Below are 14,271 nucleotides of genomic sequence, written 5' to 3' on the forward strand. Positions count from 1 at the left end.
GCGCGTGGGGACGAGTCCGGAGAGTTTCTCCTGGCGTTGCTGGGGACGGATGCAATGACTCTCTCAGGCAGCGCCGGGGGACCCGGGGCCGGGCTGGAGGCGGGGGGGTGCCGCAGGGCTGTGGGCGGAGCAGCGCCCAGCTGCCGGTGCTCCCGGTGCGGGCCCAGGAGAGGGGGCTGCCCGGCCGGTGGCGCTGGGCCGGCGGGGGCGGGGGCGGAGCAGGCAGGGCGCCCGGGGGCGGGGCAGCCGGGGCGGGGGCGGAGCAGGCAGGGCGGGGGCGGGGCAGGCAGGGCGCCCGGGGGCGGGGCAGCCGGGGCGGGGAGGCGGAGCTGGCGCTGCCGGGCCCGGCTGATCCCCGCTCTGGGCGGCAGGGGCGGGGCCGGCCAGCCCGGGGCCTGCTCTCATTGGCCGGCGCCGCGTGGGCCCATGTCTGCCGAGCGGGGGGAGCGCCGCTCCCGGAGTCAGGGCCGTGCGGCGGGCGAGGGGCTGCGGGTCGGCTGCGAGATGGGGCAGGAAACGTGAGTGTGTGTGTGTGTGTGTGTGTGTGTGTGTGTCCTTCTGAGCCTCTGCGTGTCTGCGATGGCGTGTGGACGTGTGTTGAGTCTCTGTACAAGTGTCTGTGTGTGAGTCTCTCTGCGAGTGTGTGTGTGTGTGGCAGTGTGCACGTGTGACTCTGCCCAGTGCTGTTGCTGCATCCCGGTTGTAGCCGGTTTCTGTCCCAGCGGCTCCCGGAGGCCGCAGTCGGGCCGAGCCCCTGTGCTCGGAGCTGTACGGCTCTGTGTAATGCTGCACAGCGTGGTGCCACGGCGTCACTGGCCTGTGCAGTGCAGCCCCCACCCGCCAGCCGGGGCCGGGGCTCTTAGGAATCCAGAGACATTTTAAATCCATGAACTGCCCCACTGCTCCCAGCATGGAGGGAGGTGACAGAGCTGCCACATGGGTCGATGGGAAGCTCTCCTAGAACTTGGCGCTCTGGTTGCTGCGAGGACAGCGTGGGGTGGGAAGGTGCCAAGAAAGGGGAGCGCTGTCAGAAGTAGCCCCCCTGTATGGGACCGGTTGAGGGTCTGTCAGGTGCTTGCTCCGACAGCACGGCGTGGAGTGGTCAAAGCCAAGCAAAATGACATTGGCCCAGCTGTTGCTCCGAGGACTTTCCACTTCCCTCTTGTTATTTTGCAAAGTCTAAGTGTTGGCAACCAGCTGGTGGCTGAGAGCAGAGCTCTCTGGGTTCCATGTCTATTGCTAATGCTGCAGCAGACGTCTGCACTGGCCCTGCCCGTCCCAGGGCACTGACTGCCCGATGCTCAGAGCTGGCAATGCTTGGTGACACGCCCGGGATTTGTCTGGTTCCCTGTGGTCTCTCCAGGTGTTTGCGGAGAAGGGGTGGCCCGTATAAAACAGAACCTGCGAGTGACCTCACCCGCTGGCGACTGAGCAATGAAGAAGGGCGGCAGAGTTGGCGCTACCTGGAGGCTGGCGAGGCACGTGAGCGAGAGCAGAGCGGGCTGGAGGCTCACTGCCTAGGCTTGGACACGGTGAGTGGCTGATTTTCGCTCGCAGCGCAGTGTTTGCCAAGGCTGGGAAAGGGGCACCCACCTGAACCCCATGCTCGTATGGGTGGCTGTAATTCCCCTATTGCTGCCATTGTCTCCTGCCCCCAAATGCTGAGTCGTTGTCTCTGAAGCAAGGCTTCTTTTCAGTGACTGTCTTGGATTCACATGCTTGTTAATTCCACCGGGCAGGCACAGGTGGTGCTGGCATCAGGGGCAGAATTCACAACCTCATGCCAACCTGGTTGTATTGGTTACTGGGGAAGAGGGGAGGTGTCACAGCCCCCTGCCTGGAGCCCTGGAATCTGGCCCCTGAAAAAGGGGGGGGATGGGGAATGTTTGCACTGCTCCCTGCCTGCCTGCTGACCCACGCTGGGCTAGGCAGGCCTGTTCCTCTCTGCGGATTATGCACTGAATGACTCAGAAGGTGCTTCAAGGCAGCAAGCGTCCTGCTTGTATCCACACTCCTACTCTGCTCCCCTCCCATACCCTCTTCATCCCTACGCATGCTCTGCACAGTCGCTCTGTGCTGGATTTGGTGTCTGGTTGCTGGCGTTGCTACTAAGTATTGTGTGAAAGGCCAGTGCAGTGCAGGCCATGGGGGAGGTACACATACCCTGATTACCCGTGGGACTGCAGTGCCGCCATATCCCACAGCACAAGGCACTTGATTCTACTGGTGTCTTGGCCGCTGGCCATTCCTTGTGCGCGAGCTGGAGCAATGCTCTTTTCATTTGTGTCTGTCCCTGCTCCTCTTCCTTTCTTTGCAGAGTAAGTTCTTCAAGGCCTTGCCCCAGGCCTGCACAGCCCAGGAAGCAGCGTTGAATGGGATGAAGTTTTACTCTGGCCTGCAGGCGGAGGATGGGCACTGGGCCGGTGACTACGGGGGGCCCCTCTTCCTGCTGCCAGGTACGGTGGATGAAATGGCTGCACCTTGTGCTCTGAGCGGCAGCACCTCCGCACAGAGTTACCTGCGTAGGGATGGGATAGCGGGTGCCAAGCAGGGTCCGGCAGCGTGGCCAGGGTCTATGGGGTCCATGGCGCTTGCTCTTTGCTTAGCTGTCTGGGGATGATTCAGGGTCGGGCGCTGTCGCAGGCCTGGGCAGGGCAGCGTCTTGTCATTCCCCAGCGCACTGGGTGCTGAACCTTAATGGCCGATCGTTTCCCCAAACAGTGACCTAGGAAATGCCCCGGCTGCATTGCACTACAGTTAATCCCCAGCGAACGTGTCTTTAATAATGAGCTGACGTCTGTTGTGAAGCACCAAGAACTACCCAGCCAGTTAGATCCCCCGTCTGGTTCTGACCCCCACAGCCTGTTCCATCGCGGGGGCTGAAGCCGGGGAAGCTAGGGAAGGTCATGTGGTTGTTACAGTCTGATGTGCTTTCTGTCTGGACGGCTCTGACGACACTTTTGGGTTCCAGCAGATGATGACCTTGGAGCCATTTAGCCTGGGGTTGTAGCTGCTCCCTGTTAGCTATACGTGCAGTGCTTACTTGGGACTCCAAGCTACAGTGATTTCTCATGTCCTGTGCTGACCATGAAGAGGACACATGCTTCTCTGAACCAACTAGAGTGTCCCTAGTCTGAAATCGGGGAGTGGTTTGGCCTAAAGGGCGGACTGTTTTGTCCAACAGGTTTCCTGATCACCTGCCATGTTGCCAAAATCCCACTGCCAGAAGGGTACAGGAGGGAGATGGTGCGTTACCTGCGCTCGGTGCAGCTTCCAGACGGAGGCTGGGGCTTGTGAGTAGCAGAGAAGCTCCTTTCTCCTTATTCCTGCTGCATTGGGCGGGTTGTGCGTTCCAGACCCAGTTGACCAGGGAAATGGTTCCTATCTGTCTATCCCTCATAGAATCATAGAATATCAGGGTTGGAAGGGACCTCCCAACTAAATCATCCCAGCCAGGGCTTTGTGAAGCCTGACCTTAAAAACCTCTAAGGAGGGAGATTCCACCACCTCCCTAGGTAACCCATTCCAGTGCTTCACCACCCTCCTAGTGAAAAAGTTTTTCCTAATATCCAACCTAAACCTTCCCCACTGCAACTTGAGACCATTACTTCTTGTTCTGTCGTCTGCTACCACTGAGAACAGTCTAGATCAGGGGTAGGCAACCTATGGCATGCGTGCCGAAGGCGGCACACGAGCTGATTTTCAGTGGCACTCACGTTGCCCAGGTCCTGGCCACTGGTCCGCGGGGCTCTGCATTTTTATTTAATTTTAAATGAAGTTTCTTAAACATTTTAAAAACCTTATTTACTTTACATACAACAATAGTTTAGTTATATATTATAGACTTATAGAAAGAGACCTTCTAAAAATGTTAAAATGTGTTACTGGCACGCGAAACCTTACATTAGAGTGAATAAATGAAGACTCGGCACAGCACTTCTGAAAGGTTGCCGACCCTGGTCTAGATCCATCCTCTTTGGAACCCCCTTTCAGGTAGTTGAAAGTAGCTATCAAATCCCCCCTCATTCTTCTTTTCTGCAGACTAAACAATCCCAGTTCCCTCAGCCTCTCCACAGAAGTCATGTGCTCCAGCCCCCTAATCATTTTTGTTGCCCTCCGCTGGACTCTTTCCAATTTTTCCACATCCTTCTTGTAGTGTGGGGCCCAAAACTGGACACAGTACTCTAGATGAGGCGTCACCAATGTCGAATAGAGGGGAATGATGACGTCCCTCGATCTGCTGGCAATGCCCCTACTTATACAGCCCAAAATGCCGTTAGCCTTCTTGGCAACAACGGCACGCTGTTCACTCATATCCAGCTTCTCGTCCACTGTAACCCCTAGGTCCTTTTCTGCAGAACTGCTTCCTAGCCATTCGGTCCCTAGTCTGTAACAGTGAATGGGATTCTTCCGTCCTAAGTGCAGGACCTGTACTTGTCCTTGTTGAACCTCATCAGATTTCTTTTGGCCCAATCCTCTAATTTATCTAGGTTCCTCTGTGTCCTATCCCTACCTTCCAGCGTATCTACCACTCCTCCCAGTTTAGTGTCATCTGCAAACTTGCTGAGAGTGCAGTCCACGCCATCCTCCAGATCATTAATGAAGATATTGAACAAAACCAGCCCCAGGACCGACCCTTGGGGCACTCTGCTTGATATCGGCTGCCAACTAGACATGGAGCCATTGATCACTACCCGTTGAGCCCGACAATCTAACCAACTTTCTATCCACCTTATAGTCCATTCATCCAGCCCATACTTCTTTAACTTGCTGGCAAGAATACTGTGGGAGACTATATCAAAAGCTTTGCTAAAGTCAAGGAATAACACGTCCACTGCTTTCCCCTCATCCACAGAGCCAGTTATCTCGTCATAGAAGGCAATTAGGTTAGTCAGGCATGACTTGCCCTCGGTGAATCCATGCTGACTGTTCCTGATCACTTTCTTCTCCTCTAAGTGCTTCAGAATTGATTCCTTGAGGACCAGCTCTATGATTTTTCCAGGGATTGAGGTGAAGCTGACTGGCCTGTAGTTCCCCGGATCCTCCTCCTTCCCTTTTTTAAAGATGGGCACGACATTAGCCTTTTTCCAGTCATCTGGGACCTCCCCCGATCGCCATGAGTTTTCAAAGATAATGGCCAATGGCTCTGCAATCACATCCGCCAACTCCTTTAGCACCCTCGGATGCAGTGCATCTGGCCCCATGGACTTGTGCTCGTCCAGTTTTTCTAAATAGTCCTGAACCACTTCTTTCTCCACAGAGGGCTGGTCACCTCCTCCCCATACTGTGCTGCCCAGTGCAGCAGTCTGGGAGCTGACCTTGTTTGTGAAGACAGAGGCAAAAAAAGTATTGAATACTTGAGCTTTTTCCACATCCTCTGTCACTAGGTTGCCTCCCTCATTCAGTAAGGGGCCCACACTTTCCCTGACCTTCTTCTTGTTGCTAACATACCTGAAGAAACCCTTCTTGTTACTCTTAACATCTCTTGCTATCTGCAACTCCAAGTGTGATTTGGCCTTCCTGATTTCACTCCTGCATGCCTGAGCAATATTTTTATACTCCTCCCTGGTCCTTTGTCCAATCTTCCACTTCTTGTAAGCTTCTTTTTTGTGTTTAAGATCAGCAAGGATTTCACTGTTAAGCCAAGCTGGTCGCCTGCCATATTTGCTATTCTTTCTACACAGCGGGATGGTTTGTTCCTGCAACCTCAATAAGGATTCTTTAAAATACAGCCAGCTCTCCTGGACTCCTTCCCCCGTCATGTTATTCTCCTAGGGGATTCTGCCCATCAGTTCCCTGAGGGAGTCAGTCTGCTTTTCTGAAGTCCAGGGTCTGTATTCTGCTGCTCTCTTTTCTTCCTTGTGTCAGGATCCTGAACTCAAACATCTCATGGTCACTGCCTCCCAGGTTCCCATCCACTTTTGCTTCCCCTACTAATTCTTCCCAGTTTGTGAGCAGCAGGTCTAGAAGAGCTCTGTCCCTGCACAAAACAGTCAGTGAAAACAGCATAGAAATCTCAGAAGCCCCTTGCAAGCACAAAAGCCAGTTCCATTCCTGAGATGTCTGCCTCGCGCGTTGTTATCTGCTCTGATATGGCCTTATATCTCAGACATTATTGCCAGACATTAGGTCCTGCTCCACCTGCTTTGTGCTTCCCCTCACTAGCCCTCCCCGGGTCATGGCATTCCTGGAGGGCGCAGAGCTGCTGTAGCGGCTCGAGGTGTGTTAATGGGGTGGGCTGCTGGTCATTAAATACACTCGGGGAAGGAGGGCACAGAAACAAGGTGAGGGAAGCCTTCCAGCAGGCAGGGATGGACTGCCAGGAACATTGCTGGGGTGGTGTCAGGGCTGGTCTGCAGAGGCATTCTGGCTGTTCTGTGCATTCTGTCTTGGCGTCACTGGAGAAGTGTCTTTCCCGTCTCTAGGAGGAGGGTCTGTGATCAGAGGCCTTGGTGAAAGGGAAAGCAATCATGGTAGAAACGTACGCCTGCACTGCCAGCTCTCCGCCATTGTCTAGGCAGGTTTCCCTATTCCAGCGGAGGTGAGGGGGACCCAGAGGAGCACTAGGAAACGAGGGAGAATGTTCAAAACTGGCTCATTTTCTGTGTCTCGCCTTCAACCTATTAAACAAAATCCCTGAAATCCCACCAGCCCCCAAGCTGGCCCCTGGGAGGGAAACACTCTGATTTCATTAGCAAATCAAGCCCCGCTTCATCGGCATTTCCGGGGTGACTTTAGCTCCGGCAGTGCCGCCGTACTGAATCACACAGCAACGCAACGGTGGGTGTTCGAAGTACTCGGCGTTGGCGTCATTCCGCCCCCCCCCGCTTGCCTTGACGAGAGCACTTGCCTATGGCTTCAGCGGGGACAGGCTAGGCCATGGCTGAGTGCTTCTGAAGCTCCCGCGCAGCATCCAGAGCTTGGCCTGGTGCTCCCTTACATGTGGGAAGCGGCTCAGAGCTCTGCTGAGAGCTGGTGCTGCAGTGCCGTGGAGGCCAGCACGTGGCGTGACCAGAGCCCTCCTTCACCATGGGGAGACCACTAGAGTGAGGGGCTGGGAGCATTTCCTTCCCTTTTCCCAGCAGCATGGCCCAGGGCGGTTGCTTTTCAGTTAGTTTGCTCAGTTAGCTCTAACCCCCTGGGTAGGTTTGCCCCAATAAAACCAGTCTCGGTTGACTGCACGAGCGCTCGGCCATGTCTGACTTCCCTGCTCTCTGTATGTGGCAGGCACGTGGAAGACAAATCGACGGTGTTTGGCACAGCGCTCAACTACACGTCCCTGAGGATCCTGGGGGTCGGGCCGGATGACCCGGACGTCGTGAGGGCTCGGATCAACCTCCACAGCAAAGGTCAGCATGTGGCTGGAGCTCTCCGGCATCCTGTCCTCCCCCCAGCAGCCATGGGGCTGGGACTGTTGAGAAGGGCTTGCCCAGCTCCGAAGGGGTGAGTGGTAGGCGAGGGGACAGGCGGCCAGAGTGGCATGAGCCTTTGCAATGGCTTGTCCTTGGCTGTATGGCAGCATGTGCAGTTCGCACGTTAGATTCTGCCCTGCCGCCCTTAGCTTCTCCCAGCGTGGCCTGGCTGTCGCAGCACGTGTGGCATGTCACAGCCCATGCTGCATCCTGCTGTGCCAGCACCCTGCCGCGCTTACCTTCTGGGGTGACAGTGAAACCTCAGCTCCTTCACTGGTTGCAAACGCTTCCCAGGTGTCGTTTCTGAATGGCTGTGTCTGTCGGTGTGTAGTGCCCGTTGTGTGCCCGCCGCACTGGCTTGCCGCTCTCCAGGGTCCCTGGCCTGCCACACGACCAGACCAGACCAGGATTCAGGAGCCTCTGTTCATGCCCTGTCACATGGCAGGGTCCGTGTCCCTGGCCCCCGTGGCTGCCGTCAGAGCCCAGATCTGTGTCTGTCTCTCCAGGGGGTGCTGTGGGAATCCCGTCCTGGGGGAAGTTTTGGCTGGCCGTCTTGAACGTTTACAGCTGGGAGGGAATGAACACGCTGTTCCCTGAGCTGTGGTAGGTGCTATTCTGTATCTGCAGAGTGTATTGATTTTCAGTCCCAAGCCACAGCCCTGTCCCCTCGCAGCAGCACCCAGCAGAGAGCCTGACACCGAACACCAGGAACCTGAGAGTAATCCCCGGCCTGCACCAGTCCCCCATTCTCCCGCTCAGCCTGGGCCAGGAGGCTTCGGGCACGGAAACCAGGCACCATTCATGGCACGGGGCGTGGGCTGATGGGGGAGGGATGTTCTGTTGATGACCTTCCCTCCCCCATCCATGCTCGGCTCACCTGCTCGACCTCCAGCCTTCCTGCCCTCTCTGCCAGCCTCCAGACCCACACGTTGCGCTCTCCCCAAGTCCCTCCCTCCTGGGGCTGAACCTGTGCTGGGTGCTGACATGGTTCCTCCCCATTTGGCATGCCACAGCTGTCCCTGTCCTGGAGCTGGGCGTGCCACAGACTCCCCCAGCCCTCAGGGACAGCTGGTGCCCTGTGAAGCACCAGTGTGAAGCGAGGGAGTTCAGGCAGCTGGCTGATTACAGGGAAACTAGTGGCAGCATTGCCCACTGGCATGTTCCCCGCTGGAGAGGCTGTTTATTCCCTGCGCCTCCCTCCGCACCTCGTTAACACGAACCACAGGGAATCAGATGCAGTCTGTTGGCAGAGGCCCTGTCCAGGATAACAGCCTCGCTGGGTTGCTGGGAGAGCCCAGAACACTGTCCTCGGGCTGGAGGAGACAGTCTCCTGGCTCCAAACGAGGTCTCCAGCTTCTCTTCCAGGTCCCCCACACCCCAGGAGCATGGAGCAGCGATTGCCTGGGGTCGGTGCGTTGTCCTGTAGGGCTGCTCTAACGCTGAGGCAGCGGCTATCCTGGGCCCCGGGTGTCTCCTGGGCACATTACCCCTCTGACTGCCCACACGCCTGTCCTTAACTGTGCCGTGTCCCTGCGGCTCCCCACACTCCATCCCGCACACTGCCGACAGCGTCCCTCTGTTGTGTGACAGGCTGCTCCCGGCGTGGATGCCAGCCCACCCCTCCACGCTGTGGTGTCACTGCCGCCAGGTGTACCTGCCGATGAGCTACTGCTATGCCACGCGCCTGACCGCCGAGGAGGATGAGCTTGTCCAGAGCCTCAGACAGGTAAATGAACTCCCTGAGCACCCTCCCCACTCCTCACCCTGTGTGACGGTGGCCTGGAGACCCTTCCCACCATGGCCCAGCTGTGGCTAGTCGCATGGACCCGAATCTCCTCATTGGGCGCAAATCCCAGGGGCTGCAGCCCCTGGCAGTGCTTTGGTGGAGATCCCTGTGGGCTCGTTGTGATGTGATCCCCACATCAGCCCCTTGTTCCCCTGTCCCACCAGAGCTTCTGGGTCTTCCCCTTGCCTGGGCACTAACTGCGACGGCCCTGAGCCATGTCCCAGCAGCCCTGTGTCTGACACCTCCGTCCCTCATCTCTGTTACCAAAGAGGAGCACAGGGGTGGGAATCTCCCCTCGTTCTCTGTGGTGAATCATAGAATATGAAGGGACCTCAGGAGGTCATCTAGTCCAACCCCCTGCTCAAAGCAGGACCAATCCCCAGACAGATTTTTGCCCCAGATCCCTAAATGACCCCCTCAAGGATTGAACTCACAACCCTGGGTTTAGGAGGCCAGTGCTCAAACCACTGAGCTAGACTTTAGCAACCCTGCCGCTCAGTTTCTCGTCCTCTCTGGTTGTTCCACTCACCCTCTGCTGATCTAGCAGGGCCAGCGACTCTCACCAGCTTTCTGGTTCTCCGAGACTTACAGAAGTTCCTATTTGCTGCTGGCCATTCTGGTTCCCTCTGAGCCTCCTTACGCCTTCCCTGTCACAGCTGATGCTTCTGTACGTTGACGTAGTGTGGGCTGCATTTCTGCTCCTTCAGGGGGATGTTGCTTGAGTGAGCCACGTGGTCCTTCCATGCTTTCCCTTTAGCTTAGGGCTGAGGTACGACTGGCCCGTGCTGAGGTACGACTGGCCCGGGCTGGGTTGGGCCCCTCGATGTCGGTATGTGGCCACTGGCATGTTACCTCTGTGCAGCATCCCAGCTCTCGTTAGCAGATGGAAAGGCTTTGCCTTCATAGGCGCAGTAGTAACCTTCCAAACAGGAGCTGCACGGAACCGATGCCCTGCTGTCTGCGTGACGACCCAGAGCTCGATTCATCACATCAAGGGACCGGTAGATCATCTAGTCAGGCTCCTGTGTAACGCAGGCCAGAGAATGTCACCCAGTTACTCTGGACTGAGCCCAGCGACGTGTCTGGCTGCAGTACAGTGTGCCCTCCAGAAAGGCAGCCGGTCGGGAGCTGAGACATCGAGAGATGGAGAGTCTGCCAGTTCCCTTGGCAGCACATTCCGGTGGTTGATCACCCTCGTTGTTCACTGTTCGGGCCTTATAGCTTCAGCCACTGGTTCTTGTTCTGCCTTTCTCCGCCCTTCGGTACCTGGTATCTTCTCCCTGTGAAGGTTCTTCTACCAGTCACCTGCCAGCCTTATTTCTGATACTCAGTGGTGAGGACAGTCATGGGGGGCCTGGGAGTGCCCGCCTTAAACAGCCCGTGTAGGTGCCGCATTAATGCTCTTCCAGTGCTGGTAACCTTGGCTGATGGGAGGGGTGGAATTGGGGTGGGCTTTGGGGAAGGAAGGAGAGAGCTGGGAGGGCAAGGTAGGAAGGAAAGCCAAGGGCAGAGTGTCTGGGGTCGTGCAGGGAGCAGGCTTTCCCTGTGAATGCCACGGCAAGGTACTTGCCACACACTTGTTCACAATGCCTACGGCCTGCACTTTCCAAAGGGAGGAGTGATTTTTGGGAGGCCCCGTCGGCCCCCCGGGAGGGGTCTGATTTGAGAGCGCTGAGCCCTGCCCTTTGCGAATCAGACTTGGTGTCTCAGGCTGGGCACCTGACACCCCTAGGCCTGAAGGGGAGTTACGCCTTAGGGGCTGTCTTCTCCCTGCCCACTGGCGGGAGCCCTGCTGTGAATTGGGGCGGGGTGGAGTCCTGCACACAGGCCTCCAGCCAGAATTAAGCCCTCCCTACTGCATGAGCATGCTCCAGCTTGCTCCCCCCATTCTGGCCTGTGTGGGCCCTGGACCCCCCCCCCTTCGGGCTGTGTGCCCCCCCAGGCCGCATGGGGCCCCGGTGCCCCCCTCAGGTGCTCTGGCACTATCTGAAGGTGCTTTCTCCTCTTGTTAACTCTCCTTAGCAAAGGGTGCTGGGAGCAGCTCCCACATGGGACCTGTCCCGGTGGCTGGTGTGGAGCCACAGAGCGGGCCAGGCAGTGCCGCCCTCCGTCCCCGGTGCTGCCCTGCGTGCTCCGTGCTGTACTCCCCCTGGCTGCCAACGCCACCAGCCTGACACTTGCAGCTGTCTCATGGGTCTGCTCCCATGGCGCGCTAGTGAGCGGATGGCTAATCTCCCGCCTGCTCCCTGCCAGGAGCTGTACGTCCAGGACTACTCCAGCATTGACTGGCCGGCCCAGAGGAATAACGTGGCTGCCTGCGATCTCTACACCCCGCACAGCTGGCTGCTCACAGTCGCCAATGGTGAGTAGGCCACTGGCTGGCCCTGGCCAGGGCAGGGCGGGGGATAGTTAATGTGCTGGTTGTTTTCTGACCCCACTGCCGTGAGACAGCAGACTGTGAAGAACTTCAAAAAGATCTCACAAAACTAAGTGATTGGGCAACAAAATGGCAAATGAAATTTAATGTGGATAAATGTAAAGTAATGCACATTGGAAAAAATAACCCCAACTATACATACAATATGATGGGGGCTAATTTTGCTACAACAAGTCAGGAAAAAGATCTTGGAGTCACCGTGGATAGTTCTCTGAAAATGTCCACGCAGTGTGCAGAGGCGGTCAAAAAAGCAAACAGGATGTTAGGAATCATTAAAAAGGGGGTAGAGAATAAGACTGAGAATATATTATTGCCCTTATATAAATCAATGGTACGCCCTCATCTCGAGTACTGCGTACAGATGTGGTCTCCTCATCTCAAAAAAGATATACTGGCACTAGAAAAGGTTCAGAAAAGGGCAACTAAAATGATTAAGGGTTTGGAACGAGTCCCATATGAGGAGAGATTAAAGAGGCTAGGACTTCAGCTTCGAAAAGAGGAGACTAAGGGGGGATATGATAGAGGTATATAAAATCATGAGTGATGTGGAGAAAGTGGATAAGGAAAAGTTATTTACTTATTCCCATAATATAAGAACTAGGGGCCACCAAATGAAATTAATAGGCAGCAGGTTTAAAACAAATGCAAGGAAGTTCTTCTTCACGCAGCGCTCAGTCAACTTGTGGAACTCCTTGCCTGAGAAGGTTGTGAAGGCTAGGACTATAGCAGAGTTTAAGAGAGAACTGGATAAATTCATGGTGGTTAAGTCCATTAGTGGCTATTAGCCAGGACGGGTAAGGAATGGTGTCCCTAGCCTCTGTCTGTCAGAAGGTGGAGATGGATGGCAGGAGAGAGATCACTTGATCATTGCCTGTTAGGTTCACTCCCTCTGGGGCACCTGGCATTGGCCACTGTCGGTAGACAGGATACTGGGCTAGATGGACCTTTGGTCTGACTCCGTACGGCCTTTCTTATGTTCTTATGAGTTGCTGGTGGAGTTGAGAGCTGCCCCATAGCCTCACATCCAACCCCAGTGCAGCCCCCAAGCTTCCTGTCAGCCTTGCCCTGCCCGTGGGATCTCAGAGTGGCCAGGGACCAGAAGCTGGCAAGACTGTACATTACTAACCCAGGAGGGAATGCTTGTGCCTGACAAAGCAGTGCCCACCTGGCCTCAGCATGGTGCCACAGTTACTGCCCTGCCCAGTGGGCACGAGGGCGATCTGTGTGCGGCATTGGCTTGCTCACTTTGGCCACGAGCCAGCAGCAGCCACCTGGGTCCAGCACGTAGGAAAGGCGCTGGGCTCTGTGCTGATTGCCGCTGGAGGAGGCTGAACCCAGGCCCGTCCTGACTGTCGGGTGCCATTGGTGCCGAATCAGGGCTCATAGAACAACTCCAAACACTCTGTCTCTGAGGTGTCTGCGGAGGCTGAGTCCAGCGTGGGCTGTGTGCTGGGGCACTGAGTGAATCTTAATACCTCGGGTTCTGTCCCCCACTCAGCAGCTTCCCACCTTCCCTCTGGTCCTGTCTCGGGCTGAGCAGAGGTGAAACAACCAGGGTTCAGTCCAGGTGTGGAGCGTTCTGGGGCTGTGTCCCTGGGGCTCTCGCCCTGCTCCCCCCAGAGCCCTGGCCAGCTGGGGAAGGGATGTGGAGAGCTCTCTGGGGCTCGGGGCCAGGCCCTGCTCGCACAGGAGTTGGAACCAGGCAGCTAGTAAGAGTTTCCTTATTGTGTCTCTCTTGTTCCCGTCTCAGCCGTCCTGAACGTGTACGAAGCCCACCACAGCGCCCGGCTGAGGCAGCGAGCCATCGCGGAGCTGTACGACCACATCAAGGCTGACGACAGATTCACCAAGGCCATCAGCATTGGTCCGGTAGGCTGCTCGTTACCGTTCCCAACGAATCAACGGAGCTGGCTCCAATTCCTGCCCAGGTGCGGGAGAGTCCGGCCTGGGACTCCCCAGCTCTGCACAGATGCCCTGCTGCTGGCACGTAACCATAGCAACCAGCAATCCAGGCAGGCTCAGGGCCTGCTGTGCTGGGCGCTGCACACAGGAGAGTTCATGGCGGATGACAAGGGCATGAGCAGGCTGGTGGGAGAGGAGAGCGTGAGCAGCTGCCTGGTCGTTGTACAGTGGCAGCGAGTTCCAGATGCCCCCCTCTACAGAGTCTTTGCTGGGGACAGCTGGGGGGTGTGGAGTCAGCTGGTGGAAGGCCGTGGCTGGAGAGTGATCTCCTGCCCTGTGATGGGGAACGGACATGGGGATGCCAAGGGGTCCGTTCTGTGACCAGAGCCCCATGTAGACATGCTCGCTCGCCTGCAGACAGCCCCCAGCCTGGGGTTTGCTCTGGGGTTGGTCACGAGGTCAGGTCATGCTGTGCAGGCCAAAGCCGAACACCACTGCACTCTGCAGGGGAGTGACGCCTTCTCTCTCGGCAGATTTCCAAGACCATTAACATGCTGGTTCGCTGGTACGTGGATGGGGAGAGCTCTCCAGCCTTCCAGGAGCATGTCTCCAGGATCCCTGATTACCTCTGGTAAGGCCAGGCCCATGAACCTCCCTAGCCCTGGAGACAGCGCAGGGCTCAGCTAGAGAGAGCCACTCTGCCCCGCGCGGGAGTCCCCAGGCCCTAGCAGGGA

General features: G+C 56.7%; 1 protein-coding gene across 3 annotated transcripts in view; it reads left to right on the forward strand.

The window, feature by feature from the left end:
* Positions 1 to 361: 361 nt before the first annotated feature.
* LOC101940816 (lanosterol synthase-like) overlaps positions 362 to 14,271 on the forward strand; it is a 32,326-nt gene continuing 18,416 nt past the window's right edge. For 2 of the 3 annotated variants that reach the window (XM_065561186.1, XM_065561189.1), the window contains exons 1-10: positions 362 to 518; positions 1,364 to 1,532; positions 2,318 to 2,456; positions 3,185 to 3,293; positions 7,228 to 7,349; positions 7,919 to 8,015; positions 9,003 to 9,138; positions 11,452 to 11,560; positions 13,386 to 13,504; positions 14,071 to 14,168. In XM_065561186.1, the coding sequence (XP_065417258.1) occupies positions 427 to 518; positions 1,364 to 1,532; positions 2,318 to 2,456; positions 3,185 to 3,293; positions 7,228 to 7,349; positions 7,919 to 8,015; positions 9,003 to 9,138; positions 11,452 to 11,560; positions 13,386 to 13,504; positions 14,071 to 14,168 (1,190 nt within the window). In that variant the 5' untranslated portion in view covers positions 362 to 426. Of the gene's footprint in view, positions 519 to 604; positions 624 to 1,363; positions 1,533 to 2,317; positions 2,457 to 3,184; positions 3,294 to 7,227; positions 7,350 to 7,918; positions 8,016 to 9,002; positions 9,139 to 11,451; positions 11,561 to 13,385; positions 13,505 to 14,070; positions 14,169 to 14,271 lie in introns of those variants that run through there. The other variant, XM_065561187.1, reaches the window with a different exon arrangement.

Source organism: Chrysemys picta, chromosome 11 (assembly GCF_011386835.1).
Source record: "Chrysemys picta bellii isolate R12L10 chromosome 11, ASM1138683v2, whole genome shotgun sequence".
NCBI lineage: Eukaryota > Metazoa > Chordata > Testudines > Emydidae > Chrysemys > Chrysemys picta.